This window comes from Delphinus delphis, chromosome 4 (assembly GCF_949987515.2).
Source record: "Delphinus delphis chromosome 4, mDelDel1.2, whole genome shotgun sequence".
In the NCBI taxonomy this organism is placed as follows: Eukaryota; Metazoa; Chordata; class Mammalia; order Artiodactyla; family Delphinidae; genus Delphinus; species Delphinus delphis.
Window position 1 is genome coordinate 103568101 of NC_082686.1, and position 19925 is coordinate 103588025.

A 19925-nucleotide genomic window follows, 5' to 3' on the forward strand; every position below is an offset into this window, starting at 1 on the left:
CAAAGAATTTGAGATGGGGATTTGGTAGAAAAGTAGAAGACCACAAACAAGGGAAATTATGGCATTGTAGAAAGTGGAAGAGATGGACAAGATCTTCAGTGACTTCCTCATTTTCACTTCTTTACTTTTCTCCTACACAATAGAAGAGAAAACCAAGAAGCAATAAAGAAAGAACAGGAAAATTTTTTTTTTTGCAGTACGCGGGCCTCTCACTGTTGTGGCCTCTCCCGTTGTGGAGCACAGGCCCAGCGGCCATGGTTCACAGGACCAGCCGCTCTGCGGCATGTGGGATCTTCCCAGACCGGGGCACGAACCCGTGTCCCCTGCATCGGCAGGCAGACTCTCAACCACTGCGCCACCAGGGAAGCCCAGGAAACTTTTTTTTACTGAAGATAACAGCTGAGTTAAACATAAAAACAATCTATCCAATTATTCTACCCATCCATTTTAAAAACTAACAGAACAAGTCATCAAAATTTTTAATAAATATAAAAATTAAAAATGTAATAAATTTTACAACATAGCCAGTTAAATGAAAGAAACAAAGAGAAAAATAAGATGAGGGGCGGGGAGTGAGGGATTGTAGAAGGATGAGAGAGAGAAGGAGACAGAGATGGAGAGAGAAACTATTACCATCTAGAAGGAAATGCCTGAATTTTGAAGTATTCAGGATACTGCTGTGAAAACTAAACTGCAGTTTCACAACTGTTGAGGTACTGAGTGCTATGGTCTGAATGTCTGTGCCCCCCCCACAGTCTCATGTTGATATCCTAATGCCCCATATGATGGTATTAAGAGAGGGGGCTTCGGGGGGTATAAATTTCCGTTGTTTATAAACCACCTAGTTTATGGTACAGATATTCCTTGACTTACGATGGAGTTACATCCTGATAAATCACCCTCGTAAACCGAAAAATCGAAAATGCATTGAATACATCTACTGAACATCATAGCTTAGCCTAGCTTACCCTAAATGTGCTCACAACACTTGCATTAGCCTACAGTTGGCAAAATCATCTAATACAAAGCCTATTTTATAATAAAGTGTTGAATATCTCATGTAATTGATTGAATACTGTACTGAAAGTGAAAAACATAATGGTTGTCAGAATCGGTTGTTCACCCTCATGATCGTGTGGCTGACTGGGAGCTGCGGCTCGCTGCCCCTGCCCAGCATCATGAGAGAGAATCCTACTGCGTATCTCTAGCCTGGGAAACGAGCAAAACTCAAAATTCAAAGTACAGTTTCTTCTGAATATGATCACTTTTGCACGATCATAAAGTCAAAAAATCATAAGCTGAACCATCGTAAATTGGGGACTGTCTATATTATGTTATAGCAGCCTGAACAGACTACAACACTGGACACTGTGTTAAGATGCTCTAGAAGGAAATATTCTGAGTTAGAGAAGTCAGAAATGATATTCAAAACATTTAATAACTGATACATTGAGGGTACTGCCTCTGGTGAAATGAAATGAAGCTGCAGGTGTGGGAAAGGATGCTGGTGTAAATACCCTAAGGCTACTTGGTACTGAGTGCAGGGCCCAACATTCCAGCTTTGGATTTAGGGAAGCATGATGTAGGTAGGGATTAGGAAATCAGAGGGAAAGATGATGATACTATAGAGAGGAGATAGAGGAGCTGGCAGAGTCAAAGTAAGTATGGTTACAATGCAGACTGTGGTAGCCAGTCTCCAAGATGCCCCCAAGATCACCACCTCCTGGCATTCATACTTTTGTGTAGACCCCTCCCACAATGAATTAGTGTTGGCCTGTGTAACCAACAGTACATGGCAGAGGGACTTCCCTGGTGGCACAGTGGTTAAGAATCCGCCTGCCAATGCAGGGGACACGGGTCGATCCCTGGTCCGGGAGGACCCCACATGCTGCGGAGCAACTAGGCCCGTGTGCCACAACTGCACCCTAGAGCCCATGCGCCTCAACTACTGAGCCCACGTGCCCCAACTACCGAAGCCCACATGCTCTAGGGCCCACATGCCGCAACTATTGAGCCCGCATGCTGCAACTACTGGAGCCCACGTGCCTAGAGCCCGTGCTCCACAACAAGAGAAGCCACCGCAGTGAGAAGCCCGTGCACCACAACAGAGAGTAGCCCCCGCTCGCCACAACTAGAGAAAGCCTGCGAGCAGCAACCAAGACCCAATACAGCCAAAAAAAAAAAAAAAATAGTATATGGCAGAAATTGTGGTATCTCACTTTCGGTATCAGTTTACAAAAGACTGCAGCTTCCATCTTGGGTTCTCCTGGGCTCTCTCTCTTAGGTCACTTACACCAAGGGAAGCCAGGTAGCAAACAGGCTGTGGAGAAGCCCATGTGGAAAGGAACTGAAGCCTCTGGCCAAGAGCCACATGAGTAAGCTTGGACGTCACACTTCCAGCCCGTCTTTAAAGACTAGCTGACAACTTGACTGCAACCTCACAAGAAAACCAACCAGCATTCTGGACACTCAGAAGCTGTATGAGATAATAAACATTTATTGTTTTAAGCTACTAACTAATTTGTTATGTAGCAAGAGATAACTAACATACAGCATTAGAGAAAGTAAAAACAAATAAACATAAAAACATACTACAAATACACTAAACTCAAGGAACTGCTTTTCTATCCTTTTCTAATGACATAGCCATAGAAAAGGGTAAGAAATGTAAAGGAGGTCGATGGGGCCAGAATTTTGCTGGTTTCTGTTATGTCCTGGGTAAAAAAGAAGGTAATTTATGCAAAGTGCATGATAGTTAATCCTCTCTACCATGAAAGCAATTGGAAAAATACACCTATATACCAAGCTGAGTATACGCCAAGTAACAACAAATAAGGGAGAGGCTGTCGTTGTTACAGTGTCCACCAAATGTCCATCATTTTCCATACGTTATCTTTAATCCTCATAAAAAGGCCCATAAGATATAGCATAAGGAATTATCATGGAGCCAGTTTGGCTTCAAAGACTGGGCTCTTTCCACTGTACTACACTTCCCTGCAAAAAAAAAAAAAAAATCAGTAGAGATTTGGCTGTAGTTAAGGAAAAAGAGAATCTGAGTCAAAGGCCAATTAAAGCAGCAAGTCAGGTAACTTGTCAGCCACAGAAAGACCAAGCTCAGGGTGAAGCACAGGCAACTAATAGGAAGTGAGATCAGAATCTGCTGAATTCCCAACAGCGTGCTGCCCATGAATCCTGTTCTCTTTCAGATGAACTTCTTTTTTTCCCTGCAATAAGGTCAGCCCCCTCCCTGGACTCTGGGATCAGCTCTGGCTCAGGGCATGAAGACTACCAAGAACCCAGGTGCTCACTGGCATAGTACTGAGCTGGTCTCACAGCTGACCTTCTCTGACCTTGGCACTGCAGTTCCATGATGGCTGGCCTTGTCGCTGAGTTCCTTTCTTGACTTATTCCTTGGATATACATAACTTAGAGGTAAAAAGCTTTACTGAAAACAAGAGGACTGGCTTTCTGCCTTATTATATTCCATCTCCAGTACTGAAGATAAGAGGAAATGTACTATGAAGGTTTTGTTTATTTTTATTTATTTTTCATAAATTTTTAAAATTAGAAAATACATGGACAAAGTTAAAAATTCAAACAATACAATATGAAGGTTCAGCGAAAAAGTAAGTCTCCTTTCCCAGCTTCTCCTCTCCAGAATAACGACTGCTGTACGTTATCTATGGAAGATAATTATTTTTTACACATACGAAAAGCTGGATTTCACTGTGCCACTCAGGTTGAAGGGCCTCTGTATTTGAATTCATTAGTTATAAAAATGAGGATTAGTTATTTATTTTGGTTTGAGCTGGAAAGCTGCCAACTGTCACATCAAACAAAGCACCCTCTCCTTTTCTTACATACGTCTTCTACTACATGTAAGCTTTTCCTCTAAATGCTTTTGAACACTCTGCATTGCCACATGCTATAAAGGAGCTTTGAAAAACATGAATAATCATGCTTTTATAGATGGTTGTCACACACGAAATGACTTTAAGATGAACTCACGGGCTTCCCGGGTGGCGGTGGTTGAGAGTCCGCCTGCCGATGCAGGGGACACGGGTTCGTGCCCCGGTCCGGGAAGATCCCACATGCCGTGGAGCGGCTGGGCCCGTGAGCCATGGCTGCTGGGCCTGTGCGTCCGGAGCCTGTACTCCTCAACGGGAGAGGCCACAACAGTGAGAGGCCCGCGTACCGCAAAAAAAAAAAAAAAAAAGATGAACTCACATGTATTTTCTATAAAGTTGTTTTAAGATTTCATTTGTTGTGCTCGTATGACAAATCTCCTGCAGAGCATTTCATACTCTCTCAGTCCCAGCCGCTGGTACGGGGACCAGCTCAGCCAGAAGCAGCCTTTGAAACAGGAGGGAAGGGGGCAGGGCACAACCTTTAAAAGAATGACATAGCCATAGGACATGACAAAAACTGGTTAGAACCAACTACGTCCAAGATGGCAGAAGATTCAACTTCCAGTAGACCTTGAGCCTCATTATACACTCATGTAATACATTAGCTAAATGACACACCACCAGTGCCATGACCGTTCTGAGGCTAGCCGTAAAAGGCCAAAAAGTGGGTGGTGGCCCATTTTCTGGAAATCTCTACCCCTCTCCCAAAATACTTGGAATAATCCTCCCACTCATTAGCCTATGAAATTACCCAGCCCATAAAAAACTAACCACGTCATATTTCGGGGCTCTCTCGCCTTCTAAGATGGCCCACGCTCTGTCTGTGCCGTGCGTTTCTCTCTAAATAAATCCACTTCTTACCTATCACTTTGTCTCTCACTGAATTCTTTCCGTGACAAGACATCAAAAACCTCAAATTCACTGGGAACACCTTGGCCTGAACCCTTCCCTGGTTCACCCTTCACTTGCTCCCTTCCCTGGAGCTTCCCTGATGCCAACGTGTGGGATGTCCCCAGAACCCACTCAGCACTCAGGCATATGTAAACCAGAAGTACGGGGAAACTAATGTCTGTGGAGCTACCCTTGACAAACGAGGGGATGAGACTTGCTGCTAAATGCTTCCCCCTTCACCTCCTGGCGATGGTTCTGGGATGCTACTCACAAGCTCCCTTAGTCAGGTTAAGCAGAAGTCACCCTCAGGGGAGGCCAGCTCCATTCTGTGTCCTCATGGCAGCTTCCCCTTGTTTCTCTTTTCCCTCCTTCCTGGTTCACTCCCAAGGCCCCTCACTCCTGTTCCTTCAGCTGCATTCCTAGATTAACCGCACTCAAGCCTTTTGTTTCAGCCTCTGCTTCTGGGAAACTCAAGCTGAGATAATGTTGCTCAAGGTCCAAAGTACAAGGTACCCTGTGAAAAAGTCTCCATCAACTTTAGTATTAGAAGTTGTCTCCAATGAAAAACTGTTTCATTTTGTCTGTTCTTTATGGTTAGTGCGTTTGTTTCCTTCCTCCGTTTTGGCTTTGATTTTCTGTTTTTATTTTAACATTATTATTGTATGTATAGCAAATCGGACTTTCAGGAAGCAAGTAGGATATAAATAACAAAGGTGTAATTTGTGTTACCTCCTTGAATGAGAAGGACTGAGATCAGAGGAATGGAAGGCCCTGGCTCAGGTAAGGAAGAAGCCAGCTAAGGAGTCATTTTGAAGCACCTCTTAGAGAACAGATTTATAGAGACAGCAGTCCAGATTAGCAATAAATTCAAAGGGAGAAGACCTCTGATTTGACTGTCCTTCCCCATTTCTTAGACTCTCAGCACCTAGCCAGAACCCGGCACACAGTAAATGTTTGTGTTGAATGAACAGTGTTTGTCCTAGTGATTTCTACATAGCTGATTTACAGTTCCCTTGGACTGATTACAGAACTACAAGAGCACATTCAGGTGCCTCTTTATACACTGCAGAAACCTCATCAAACCAGCATCAGAAATAGCCTAAGCCACACAGCCTTGGGACAAGGACATTAAATAAAGAAAGAAACACAAAGAGAATTCCTCTGGGCAACAGAAGGTGGCTTAAAAACAATGCCTTTCAGGAGGCAATTTACCAGATGAGACTGGAATATCTAGTAGCTCTTGAAGATTGAAGTTCTTGCAAAATGACATTCTTGCAAAATGACATTAAACAGCAGTCCAGCTGCCTATGATTACAGATCTTCCGAGTCTGAAAGTCAGCCAGAGGATGCCTTTGGCTTACATCTCACCACTACAAATGGACAGTCACAGTACATTAGAAATTCTGGCACTTCAAAAACTATCCGATGTTTCCCTACAGACTGAAGGTCTTACCATTAACTTGGATCTCATTAAGATTTATTACATGCATTCCAACAAGATCTATGGAAACTTGGTTACAAAATTCCCCTAGTACAGAAAGGAAGAGATACAGATGGCAGCGGCATCCTGTCTCTGGCTGGCCGATGCAGTCTAAATTGTGACCACCTGGTACAATTATTTTCTTTGAAGTGTACACATTTTCTCCAGGCCTTGTAATCAAATACTACTTTAGAGCAGGTAGTAACATTACTTCCCTTGTGGCAAACAATGACAACTTGATTAGAAAGGTAAAACACAGCTCTAGTCAAATGTTTTAATCACCAGAGGCAGCACATCCTTATTCTAAACCTCAGTATTAGCCAGCAGTTTCCAGTATTCTCAGCAAAGTTCTTTACAATTTAAAATTTTATTTGCACACTGCAAAACTTGGATCAATTTATTCTCAGAGTGCATATGAGGCCTTCTATTAAAAAGGTAACTTGAAGTTGGAAAATGTGATTTTTAAAAAAATAACTCCCCATCATATCACTTTTACAAAATTCAGTCTGAATTATCATTTCTTTTTTCTGTGGCGGGAGAGATCTCATAAGAAAGCAGGTGATGCTGATAAGCATATTAATATAAGCTAATTGATGTAAACTAAAATTAGTTGGACAGCGACGCTTAGAATGTAGAAGGTGATGTTACAGCAGAGGTTAAGAATAGGTTTGTATAGATGGCCAACAGGCACATGAAAAGACGCTCAACACCACTAATTATCAGAGAAATGCAAATCAAAACTACAGTGAGGTACCACTTCACATCAGTCAGAATGGCCATCACTGAAAGTCTACAAATAATAAATGCTGGAGAGGGTATGAAGAAAAGGGAACCCTCCTACACTGTCGCTGGGAATGTAAATTGGTGCAGCCACTATGGAAAACAGTATGCAGGTTCCTCAAAAAAATAAAAATAGAGTTGCCATATGACCCAGCAATCCCACTCCTGCACATATATCCAGAGAAAACTAATTTGAAAAGGTACATGCACCCCAACGTTCATAGCAGCACTATTTATAATAGCCAAGACACAGAAGCAACCTAAACGTCCGTTGACAGATGAATGGATAAAGAAGATGTGGTATATATATATATATACAATGGAATACTACTCAGCCATAAAAAAAGAATGAAATAATGCCATTTGCAGCAACTTGGATGGATCTAGAGATGATCATACTAAGTGAAGTAAATCAGACAAATATCATATGATATCACTTATATGTGGAATCTAAAATATGATACAAATGAACTTATTTACAAAACAGAAGCAGACTCACAGACTTATGGTTATCAAAGGAGAAGGACAGGAGAGGGATAAGTTAGGAGTTTGCGATTAGCAGATACAAAGTACTATATATAAAATAGATAAACAATAAGGTCCTACTGTATAGCACAGGGAAGTATATTCAATATCTTATAATAAACCACAGTGGAAAGGAATATAATAAACCACAGTGGAAAGGAATATGAAAAAGAATATATATACATATATATAAAAAACAATCATTTTGCTATACAGCAGAAATTAATACAACATTGTAAATCAACTATGCTTCAATTTAAAAAATTAAAAAAAAAAAGAATAGGCCTGTATAAGGCGCTGGCACATCACCAATTACTGAGCAAGGAAGAAAAAAAGCATCACTCATAATAAACCTGCCTTTAAACATGCAATTGACATTCAAGACAAACAGTTCAAAGGATTTACGGGTTCTCTTATGATTTTCTGATTTATTTAAGAATTCTTTCTCAATCCCAAACCTAATTCTTTCCTCCTCTACCCATTCACTGTCCTCTGAACACACACTCTGTAGCACTAATTCCATTGCACTCTAGTTATGTTTCTACCACTGTCACTCTGTCCTCCCACTCCCACACAGATGCGTACACACACCTGGAGTGAAGGGCCACGTAGTCATCTGGGCATTCCCAGTGGCAGGCACCATGCCTGGCTCCTAGGTACTCGGTCAATGTTTACAGAGTAAATAACTGAATGAACCAATGAGCGTTAAATGAACTAAGCACAAAACCACACACATTGTTAAAGCTGGGAAAGACTTCAGAAAATATCTAATCCAATGTCCTTTTTTACAGTCGATGAAACCAAGCAAAGAGAGGCACAATGTCTCGCCACAGACATAGAAACCAACCCCAGGGCTGGTGACTCACATATTTGGGTACTTTCAAACAGCCATGGTGGATAGTTTTCTAGTTTGTAGATGGCAAAGTCACTCTGTTTAGTTGCTACTCCCCCCACTTTATCTTTTGACTTTTTAAATCTATGATATAAAGGGGGAAGTATAAGAATTATAACTGAAACTCAAATCAAGTTTGGTTAAAAAGATTGGTATTACTGGCCAGAAAGAAGTTATCAGTTTATAAGTGGATTTTAACTACCTCTTTTAGTCCTCTGCTCCCACTGTTATATGACTAATAATTGGCTGCATTACAGAAGTCTTCATTATGTTTTTGTTAATCATACCACCATTCTCATCTTTTCACAGATAAGAAACAGACCTCCAAATTCAGGGATTCTACATGGTGACAAGAAATGAAACACAAATAAACAAGAGGGGCCATGCTGAAAATGTTAAAAGGTTATGGGAACAATAACTGTGGCATATCCATTCAGTAAGATACTATGCAGTCATTACGAATTACTTTTGAGTAGCTTGTAAGAGCATTGAGAAATATGATTATATTTCAGTGTTAAATGGAAAAAAAGGTATAAAATTGGGCACAAATTATTAAAACCCAGCAGAGAAAAATGACTAGAAGTAAATATACTAAAAGATGGTGGTTATGTTTTGGTGGTGGAATTAGAGATTATCTTTTCCTTTTCTTTTTTTCCATATTTTAAAAATGTTCTAAAACATATTTATATTACTCTCATAATGGAAAAATAAAAGATTTAACTTTTTACAGAAATTCAGAAGTTGGTGTCAGAGGTTACACAACCAATATTAAATTTCCCTTTACGACGTGTTTCTTAAGTTTCCCTGTTTTTCTCTTCCTTCCAAATCCTGACAGAAAGCCTCGGTGAGAACATCTTTTGAGCCCAGAAATAAGGTCCTGATTGAAGATATAAATTAAGGAAACCTAAAGCCACCTCTTCCCTTAGGACCTGTTTGAGAAACAGACTGAGAAATTCACTATATTTGTTAGAGTGAAGAACTTTCTGCAAAGGCCTTTTACTGAATTTTTTATGTTCTTAGAAAACCTGAAAGGGCCCTAAATAATTTACAGTCTCTTTCCTGGGTTTGGTTTCTCGATGTGTGTTCAATTTTTTTCTCCATGACAGTAAATGGTTTTCCTTTTGAGATCACTGATTACTCAGACATAATGGCTCAATTAACTCAGAGATGTAACTTTTAGGTACCGTCTATATTAAGAAGAATAAAATAAGCTCAGTAGGAGGGAACCCTCCAGCTACTTCCTAAATTGCTTACAGCACATTCGCCACCCTTTTAAAAAGCCATTTCTCCAAAAAGTACATTTCAGTACTTGGTGTCTCTTCATGGCAGGTAGCTTTGCTTGGGCTCAGCTCTCACGCATTTCTAATGTCAGGCTGCATCAGGCAATCACCAAGCAAAGGCTAACAAATTAATGCTACTCCTCCTTCCTCACCACCTCTGGGAAAATCCTACATGATTGCCTGACACCTGTCAATGGATCTGCAGGCCCCCAGCTTTAAACGATGCCCAAATGAACACAATAAGCAGCTGGCTGAGTTTTCTCCCTCGTCTGCACTGTCTGGTCCGCTTTCTACTCGTAAGTGTTCTTTCTACATGGTAGAAACATGTGCTCATTGGAAAGCTGTCTGGGTTTCTAGTGAACTGTAAGAACCAATAAAACCTTTGCTGGTCTTAGGTTTAACTCTGAGAAGGAGATCAAAGCAGCAACGTAGGCAACTGTCCCGAGGCTAGAAGCAAGATACCACCGCTGGACTGTCCACCCTCTTACAGGCATAGCCAGCTCTTCCCAAAGGGAGAAGGAGGCGCTTTCTACTTCTGTTTCCCATGCCTTAGGGTTCTTGATTGTGCAACAGAGAGTATCATTCTCAAATAAATGGGCCTACTCTCCTCACAATTCCCTCAAACACAAGGCATTACAAATCACAGTACTTTAACAAGGGAATGTGTGGATTATTTATGCCCAAACTTAAGAAAAAATTATAAACGATTTGAGATTGCTTAGAGAAATATGAATAATGTACAAGCATAAAAATAAATAATGCGAGAAAAGATTCCCTCTCGGGCTATTTCAACCCTTCAACTTTTGCCCACTATGACAAATGATAAATATTTAGGTTCATGATGCTCTCTGAGACAGTGTGAAATGCTATTTTGATCTCTTCAAGTCATGCAACTGTTTTCCTTGGAAATTTCTCTCTACTAAACCCAATCTATTGAAATGTGTATGAACTTGTGCTCCCATTCAAATAAAAACATTAATGGATCAAATGCAAACCATATCTTCTCATGCTAGATTTTGCTTAGCATTAGTAAGTGCTAATAAAAATATCTAAGCAATCTTAACAAGAATCCATGAACGATGGCTCAGAACCTTTCCTTCCAAAATCTAATTTTGCTTCACTCATACAGTCTCACTGCCCTTCCCACCAACAAAAGTATGCCTGGGCAAATTCATGTGCAGATGCCAGGATAGCTAAGCGGTGGTCTTCTTTTAGTCAGATATTATAAACAAATTACATGGGCTGTCTGGGGAGAGAGGAGAAAAGCAACAGAGAAAGCAGAAGATTCAAGAAGAAGCTAAGTGCAACCTTGCAGAAACTATGGCTGCCTGAGTTTTCCACTGTCAAGATACCAGAATCATAGTTTTAGAAATGGAAGACATCAATGAGATCCTGTTCATACGTTCGATTTATAGGGAAATAGGCTTTAGGGAGGTTTGGTGACTCATTCAAGGTCATATATTTGGTTGGCAGCAGAGCTAGGAATAGAATCTGGGTCTTTTGGCTCCAAGACCTCTTTCAATTATACTACAAAACGTCTTTATTCCTATTAACAGTCAAACTTAAAAATAAACCATTTGGATGAAAATCTTTATAAACTGGTTTATACAATCCCTATTTTTATATACAGAATATGATTAACATTATTGAACTGTTTCTCTGTGAATAAAGGCCACCGTTATGGAGATCAATGATGTCAACTCTGTAATACAGGGTCTGTGAATGCTGATTTGACTTAGAGTGTAGTGTGCAATGCTGGGGATATGATGACTACTTTTTATGGATTTCTATGGATTTGCTCTTTGCTCTTATACCTTGCTGCTCTGTCTGGTCTAAGTATAAGTATCATCCCCATCCCTCACCTTCTAATTCTAATTCTACACGCACGTTTTCTAAAGTCTGTTCCCTAGAGTCACATGAAATGCAGACAAATGTATGTATTCATTGCAGCATTACTCCTAGTAGCAAAAACAAAACCAAAGGGCTTCCCTGGTGGCGCAGTGGTTGAGAATCCGCCTGCCGATGCAAGGGACGCGGGTTCGTGCCCTGGTCCGGGAGGATCCCATGTGCCGCGGAGCGGCTGGGCCCGTGAGCCATGGCCGCTGAGCCTGCGCGTCCGGAGCCTGTGCTCCGCAACGGCAGAGGCCACAACAGCGAGAGGGCCGCGTACCGCAAAAGAAAAAAAAAAAAAGCTTAGAGTGAGGGAAATATACCCAAAATGTTTACAATGGTAGGATTACAGATAATTATTAGTCTCTGATTATACCCTTCTATTTATTTCTATTTATTTCTGCAATAAAAGTGTAACACTCAAATTCAGAAAAAGAATTTTTAAAAAGAAAATGTCACATTGGAAAATATAACCTAACTGGTCAGAACTATATAAAATAATAATATATAAATCCTAGGTGAGAAACTATAGCCTCTGTGACATGGTATGGTTGCATGTGGCTTTAGCTTTCTTCCCATTTTTTGCTGGATTTCAAGTATGTCAGGTTGCTGGAGAGTTGAATTGTGAATGAGTAAAGCATTAAGATATATATGTACTTAAAGGGGGCGAGAGGATACTGAGAGAGAAAGAGAAAGGAGGGACAAAAGGTCCTGAGCCAATGCTTTTAGACAAGCATCTAGGGATTTTTTTTCATTAACTGCTTTTAGAAGTTTAGAAGCCACAGATGGTGGTAACTGTCATTAAGTCGCTCAGGCTGATTTATCAGTGGATGAGCATTAAAGACAAATTAACCTCTCAAGAGACCAGGATATTGTCTAATTAACAATTAGCTACTTCCTAAAACTGGGAGAGCTGAATTAAGAATGCAAGGAAGTAAAACTGGGAAAGCATGGAAAGAAGCTAAGCAGTTTAAAGCAAATGAGTGGCTTAGTGTAAGATGTTTGTATTTGAAGGTGTTAGATATTATTACCAATTTTCTGTCCTGATTCCTTTGTATCGTGATGAAATTTTTTTCCGTTAGATAGTAATAACTTTTGATATTTTCTCCTCTTTTTTGGAATAAAATCATTCATATGTTCATATATGGGTAGTGGAGGAGAAGGCAGTGTTTTGATTTCACAACTCACAGTGACATTCACGTGTCACCTCATGCAGGAATGACCAAGGGCAAACGGAGCCTGGAGCGGGTGATTTAAAGGTAGCTGTTGCCTGACTTCTCAGAGCTTCTGAAGATATTTTTAAGAATTTGCCTCTGTCTCCCCAAACACTGCATGTCAAGAAAAAACTCAACTAGCACTTTAAACTGGTCTCAGTGGTAGACAAGATCCAAATCTGTTCTCATTCAGCGCTAGTGGCATTTGCAATATGAAGGACTAAGGACTTCCCCAAATATAATATATTTTACTATCATAATAACCCTGTGAGATTTTATTAGCCCAACTTTATACATGAAGAAACAGAGGCTCTAGGCATTAATCATACCAGTATTAAGCTACAGGAAAGGCTGGGAATTTAGATCCTCTAACTGTCAATCCTGTAGTTCTTTCCACTATTTCATGCTGTAGAGTTTATTGATAGATTAATTCCATGCCAAAGTATTTGTTCCTAAGGGTCACGTACGAATGTCCCTCTGCAGATTAATCATTGCTCAACAACAGCGCAGGTGAGTGGAAAATTATTCCTGAGGAAGGAAAAGTTGAGTGGTGGGAGGTTGCAGCTCATGTTGATTTCCGTCTTGGTGTCCCCTTGGGTCCCTTCATCACATGGACTGCATCTCTCTTCTCCTCACAAACCCATGTTCATTGTTTGTCCCTCAGGGTTTAGGCAAATGCCTCCCCTAAAGAATTCCATTGAAAACTTGAGCCACTTTCCTTATTCCTTTACACCACATCCCCTCAGCTTAACTTAAAATGCTTGTGCATATTACAGAGCATACTTATTTCAAAATCCTCAGGGATTTTTCTTCAGAAGTCATATATCTATATTTCAGCGCCCAGCTAGACTTTACTAAGGAAGGTCTCTGTTTTCCTTTTCTATACTCATACCCCTTTCTTCCAACTGCCTAGCATATTGCTATGCATTCAACAAATGACTACTGAGTGAATGAGAACATGCATTAATATGGTGAAAGCCCAGCTGGATTAGCAATGAGGAGGTTGGAGTCCCAGCTCTACAACTAAGTAACTGTGTTACTTCAGGCAAATCTGTGGGTCTCAGTTTTCTCATTATAAAACGGTTATGGGTAATCCTAATATTTATATGGAACCATAAAAGATCCAGAATTGCCAAAGCAATCCTGAGGGAAAGAAAAACAAAGGAGGAGGCATAACCCTCCCAGATTTCAGACAATACTACAAAGCTACAATAATCAAAACACTGTGGTATTGGCACAAAAACAGACATATGGATCAATGGAACAGAATAGAGAGCCCAGAAATAAACCCACACACCTATGGTCAATTAATCTTTGACAAAGGAGGCAAGAATATACAATGGGGAAAAGACAGTCTCTTCAGCAAGTGGTATTGGGGAAGATGGACAGCCACACGTAAATCAATGAAGTTAGAACACTCCCTCACACCCTACACAAAAAATAAACTCAAAATGGCTTAAAAACTTAAACATAAGATATGACACCATAAAACTCCTAGGAGAGAGCATAGGCAAAACATTCTCTGACATAAATCCTACCAACGTTTCCTTAGGTCAGTCTCCCAAGGCAATAGAAGTAAAAGCAAAAATAAACAAATGGAACCTAATCAAACATAAGCTTTTGCACAGTAAAGGAAACCATAAACAAAATGAACAGACAACCTACGGACTGGGAGAAAACATTTGCAAAAAATATTTGCAAATGATGCAACCAATAAGGGCTTAATTTCCAAACTATACAAACAGCTCATTCAATTCAATAACAACAAAAACAACCCAATCGAAAAATGGGCAGAAGACCTAAATAGAGGTTTCTCCAAAGAAGACATACAGATGGCTAACAGGCACATGAAAAGATGCTCATCATCACTAATTATTAGAGAAATGTAAATCAAAACTACAATGAGGTATCACCACCTCACACCAGTAAGAATGGCTATCATTAAAAAATCTACAAATAATAAATGCTGGAGAGGGGGTGAAGAAAAAGGAACCCTCCTACAGTGTTGGTAGGAATGTAAATTGGTGCAGCCACTGTGAAAAACAGTACGGAAGTTCCTCAAAAAACTAAAAATAGAGTTGTCATATGATCCAGCAATCCCACTCCTGGGCATATACCCAGACAAAACTATAATTTGAAAAGATACAAGCACCCCTACATTCATAGCAGCACTATTTACAATAGCCAAGACATGGAAGCAACCTAAATCTCCACTGACAGATGAATGGATAAAGAAGATGTGGTACATATATACAGTGGAATACTACTCAGCCATTAAAAAGAACGAAATAATGCCATGTGCAGCAATATGGATGGACCTAGAGATTATCATACTAAGTGAAGTAAGTCAGAAAGAGAAAGACAAATACCATATATCACTTATATGTGGAATCTAAACAACAACATAAATGAACATATCTATGAAACAGACACAGACTCATAGGCATAGGGAACAGACTTGTGGTTGCCAAGGAGGAAGTGGGGTGGGGGAGGGAAGGATTGGGAGTTTGGGATTAGCAGATGCAAACTATTATACATAGGATGGATAAACAACAGGGTCCTACTGTATAGCACTGGGAACTATATTCAATATCCTGTGATAAACCATAATGGAAAAGATATGAAAAAGAATATATATATATATATAAAATATATATAACTGAATCACTTTGCTGTACAGCAGAAATTAACACAACATTGTAAATCAACTATACTTCAATAAAATTTAAAAAGTGATTATGGGGACAGGAAGTAGATGGACTATTTGACTTCTATGATCTCTGAGATGCTATGAAAATTTAAATATTATTTTGATTGGGCTGATCATAGCCTTACTTTACTCCACTGGGGATGAGAGAGGAGATGAATGAGAATTCCAAAGAGAAGAATGTTAAACACAAGACAAATACAGAGACCAAATAAATAAATACCCAACAGGCAGAAGAGAGCCATTGTGTCTGGAAAACATAATAAAGCAAAGGAGAATCAGAGAGAGTAGAGATGTCCTGGGTGAGGCTAGAAATGGGTATCTATCAAGTAGATGTAAAGAGGTTAAAAGGCTGAATGAAAATGTGGACAGCTTAATAACTAGAAAAACTGCATCAGTGGCTAGGCATGTGCAGCATTTTTTTAAAAATCTGCTCTTCGGTTTGCTATTCAAGCTTGAAATCAAATGTTAAGAACGTCAGCATTGAGACTGTTTAAGATCATGTGAAAGAAAATGAGATGTAAAATAACAACTTCCTGTAGAAATAAAAACAGAAGCTCCTGGTATTAAAAAGGAAATTAATACTACCAATGTTTGACCATTAGAAACCTATTTTCCCATCCTTTTTCCTCCATTTCTGGGGTGGCGGGGGGGCGGGCAGGGGTGCTATGACAATTTTAATCAAGATATTTTTCCTGAATAAGTCTAATTTTGTTAAAGGTTTTAATAATTCCAAGTAATACTGCACTGGTTTCATTAAAATGAGGTTTTAGCCGACAAACCACATAATAGATAAAATGGTGATGTAAGGAGGTCTATCCAGGCCTTCACTAATAAGCTCCTTTGGATAATATGAACTTATGGAAGGCAGTGAACCAAAGTGTCCAGTGTGGTGTTAGGGCTAGGATTCATCTGAGGAGCTTAAGGAAAAGAAAGCCAAGTTCAGCTTGAAACTTCAGGAAAAAAATGGTACCTCTTTAGAAAAGAAGATCTCTGAAATTAAAAAATAACACTTGAGGCAACTAACAGTTCTTGGATTATTGGATGTAAAAGTTTTCAGCTAGGATCCAAAACTGAAGTGACAGTTTAAAAGATTAAATCAACAGGAGCACATGGTTGATAAAAGGCCAGAACAATTCCATTTTGAAAAGAACCAAAATTTTAAAGGGATTTGATATTTAAGAGCCATTTTTAGAAATCTCCTGATGAAATCTTGATACTAAAACTGCAGAGAAGAAACTGACTGTTAATCCATGTTATATAACTTTGAATCCAGTCTGCCCTTCATCTTCTACCAAAGAAAAGGACCTAATTTAACCAAAATCTAAAAAGAAATTTTTTCAGGGAAGAAACATTGTGTGTGTGTGTCTATTAAAGACCAACATACCTGCTTCATCATAGGACACAGTCAATTTTTCTAGCATTTCTCGGTCAATTGATAGAATCTGCTGTTCGAGGATGGTCTGGTAAGATAAAACACTATTTTCTTTGTCTTTCTCGTAGTCTTGAAGATGCTGTTTAAGGGCCTCTGGGAGTCGAGATTTTACATATTCAGCTGCCGTCTGCAGATAAAACAAGTAGAGAACCCCATGAGTATTTCTCATCTTAGGCTTTTCACTTCCCCTCAGGTGCTGTAGTGAGAACTCAAAGTACTGTGGAACCAACCCCTGAGACAATCACATCCTTGTCACTGTTGTCATTTTTAGACTCTACTGTACCAAGTAAGGTTGATCTTCAAATACACAGAATTACAGACCTCTAAGAGTTTTCTATCAGGTTTAAAGGTACAAAAGGTGATGGACTGGCATTCATGGAGTCGAACTCAGAGTTTCAGCTATTCCACTGAACCCAGAAGGCCCTGTGATAGTAATTTTACTGGATATAAATCGGACTCGCCCTCATCTAGAATGCATAAGCTAGTAACTCATCTCAGCAGTAAGCCGTCCTATGCTGTGGCATCCAAACCTCTGCTTTGCTTTGTTGTTCTCTGCTCATTAATGCTTATGCAGGAACTCTTGTAAAGTAAACAAAACGGAAAGCCCTCTGCTAGGGCTGATAACGGAATAATAGGAGAAACAGAAAACGAAGAGACCTAAAACATATATGCCTCAACCTGAAAAGAATTGTTCACCACTTAAATATCTTGGCCTTTATATATTTTATTCTTAACTTTTTTTGCCCTGCTTCTACATTATCTGCACAGTGTACTCCCAACTAGTAACATCTGAAATTACACACACTGACTTTCAACCAGGTAAGCAAGCTTCCCTTGGAGGTAGGAAGGAAGACATCTGTACTTTGAAAAAGACCTTCCCAAAGATTCTGATACATTCTTCTGGTGGACTGGGGCCATAGCACACTCTTTTCCCTTCCAGTTAAGAATCACAGTTAAAGTTAAGTAGAACTTTAAGGGAGAAATTAAGTAATATGGCAGCATGTATGACTCAGGAGAATTGAAATTCTTAAAACATATCTCTTGAGAATGCCAAGAGTTTTGGCATCTTCTTACAGTGCAGTCCTCCATCATATGTATAGGGTCTAAGGTTGATAAATAAATGAAGGCATACATATATTGTTTAAAATTATACTCACAATCACTAGAAAACTAAAATAAAAGAAACTGTTAAACAGGATTGTCTCTGGGGTATGGGCCCAGAATAAGGTGAAGACACATCTACATAGTTTAATATTTTTTAAAAATTCCTGTAATTAAAAAAAATTATCTTTAAAATATGTTCTTTTGGTAAAGAACCTTCGTAGTTTTCCTTCTAAATGTTAGCACAGTTTAGGATGAAAAGAAACTTGCCAGAACAATGACAACTGACTTCTCAGGAAAAACTCACTGGGAAGTGGTGGAAAAGTTGTATTTCAGTCTTCAGAGTAGCCAAATATAGCACACAACACTTCATTTCCAGACTTACATTTGGATCCCCTAAGTCGGTTGCTGATGAAATTACAACTTTAAAATATCACCAAACACTGTTCATTTTCTCTGCCAGCCAGCTACTGCAGAACAAATAAAATTATTCCATAGAATGTAAATGGACTCAGCACATTAGCACAACATATTTAATTCTAGAGTTTCATAACAATTTTCTCCTGACAATGGAGAATGAAGAGACATCCTGCAGAATAACTCTTTTAAAATTCACACTACCTTGCTATTCAGTGTAACACGTCTTTAATTTTTTTCCTTGGAAATATCTATGAGGTACAGGAAATAATTCCATAATGCACGTTTAACAAATATTGGTGTATTCAGTATAACTGAAAGCATACCACACGTTTCCTTCCTATTGTGTCCACTGATTTACCCTTTTAATTCAAATCATGGTGGAGGTCTTGGAACCGGGCCTATATTTTTTACTACAGTGGAGTTAAATTTTGGCATTTCATTTCTAAAACAGTATAACTTCATGTATAGTCAGCCCTCTGTATCTGTGGGTTCCACATCTGTGGATTCAACCAGCTGCAGACAGAAAATATTTGGAAAGAAACCCTGCCCCACCAGCCCAGGTAGGTGCCCTCAGCCAGCACCAGAGCTCCTCCAACGTGGCCCTCAGCCTTGCCCATCCCATCCGGCACCCTTGGCAGGCACCGGCAACCCCCCAAAGCAGCTCCCGCCCCAGGGGTCAGCCCTGCACACCAGAGCACCTGCAACACTTGTAGCCAGTCCTTACAGCCAGCTGTACTGGGGGCCAGCCCTGCACACCAGTGTGGCCTCAATAAGAGGACCATTTTCTTACACCATATACAAAAATAAACTCAAAATGGATTAAAGACTTTAAGGCCTGAAACCGTAAAACTCCTAGAAGAAAACACAGTCAGTATGCTCTTTGACACTGATCTCAGCAATATTTTTTTGGCTCTGTCCCCTCAGGCAAAGGAAACAAAAGCAAAAATAAACAAATGGGACTACATCAAACTAAAAAGCTTTTGCACAGCAAAACAAAAAGGCAACCTAATGAACAGGAGAAGCTATTTGCAAATGGTGTATCTGATAAGGGGTTATTATCCAAAGCATATAAAGAAGTCATACAATTAAATTTTAAAAATCCATTTAAAAAATGGGCGGAGGGGCTTCCCTGGTGGCGCAGCGGTTGAGAGTCCGCCTGCCGATGCAGGGGACATGGGTTCGTGCCCCGGTCCGGGAAGATCCCACATGCCGCGGAGCGACTGGGCCCGTGAGCCATGGCCGCTGAGCCTGTGCGTCTGGAGCCTGTGCTCCGCAACGGGAGAGGCCACAACAGTGAGAGGCCCTCGTACCGCAAAAAAAAAAAAAAAAAAAAAAAAATGGGCGGGGAACCTGAATACACATTTCTCAAAAGAAGACATACAGATGCCCAACTGACACATGA

The 19925-nt window shown here is 39.9% G+C and overlaps 1 protein-coding gene across 2 annotated transcripts in view; it reads right to left on the reverse strand.

The window, feature by feature from the left end:
• Positions 1-19925, reverse strand: part of PPM1L (protein phosphatase, Mg2+/Mn2+ dependent 1L) — a 333300-nt gene that overhangs the window by 115714 nt on the left and 197661 nt on the right. For both annotated transcript variants that reach the window (XM_060011202.2, XM_060011203.2), the window contains exon 2: positions 16955-17129. In XM_060011202.2, coding sequence (XP_059867185.1) covers positions 16955-17129 — 175 coding nt within the window. The remainder of the gene's footprint in view (positions 1-16954; positions 17130-19925) is intronic.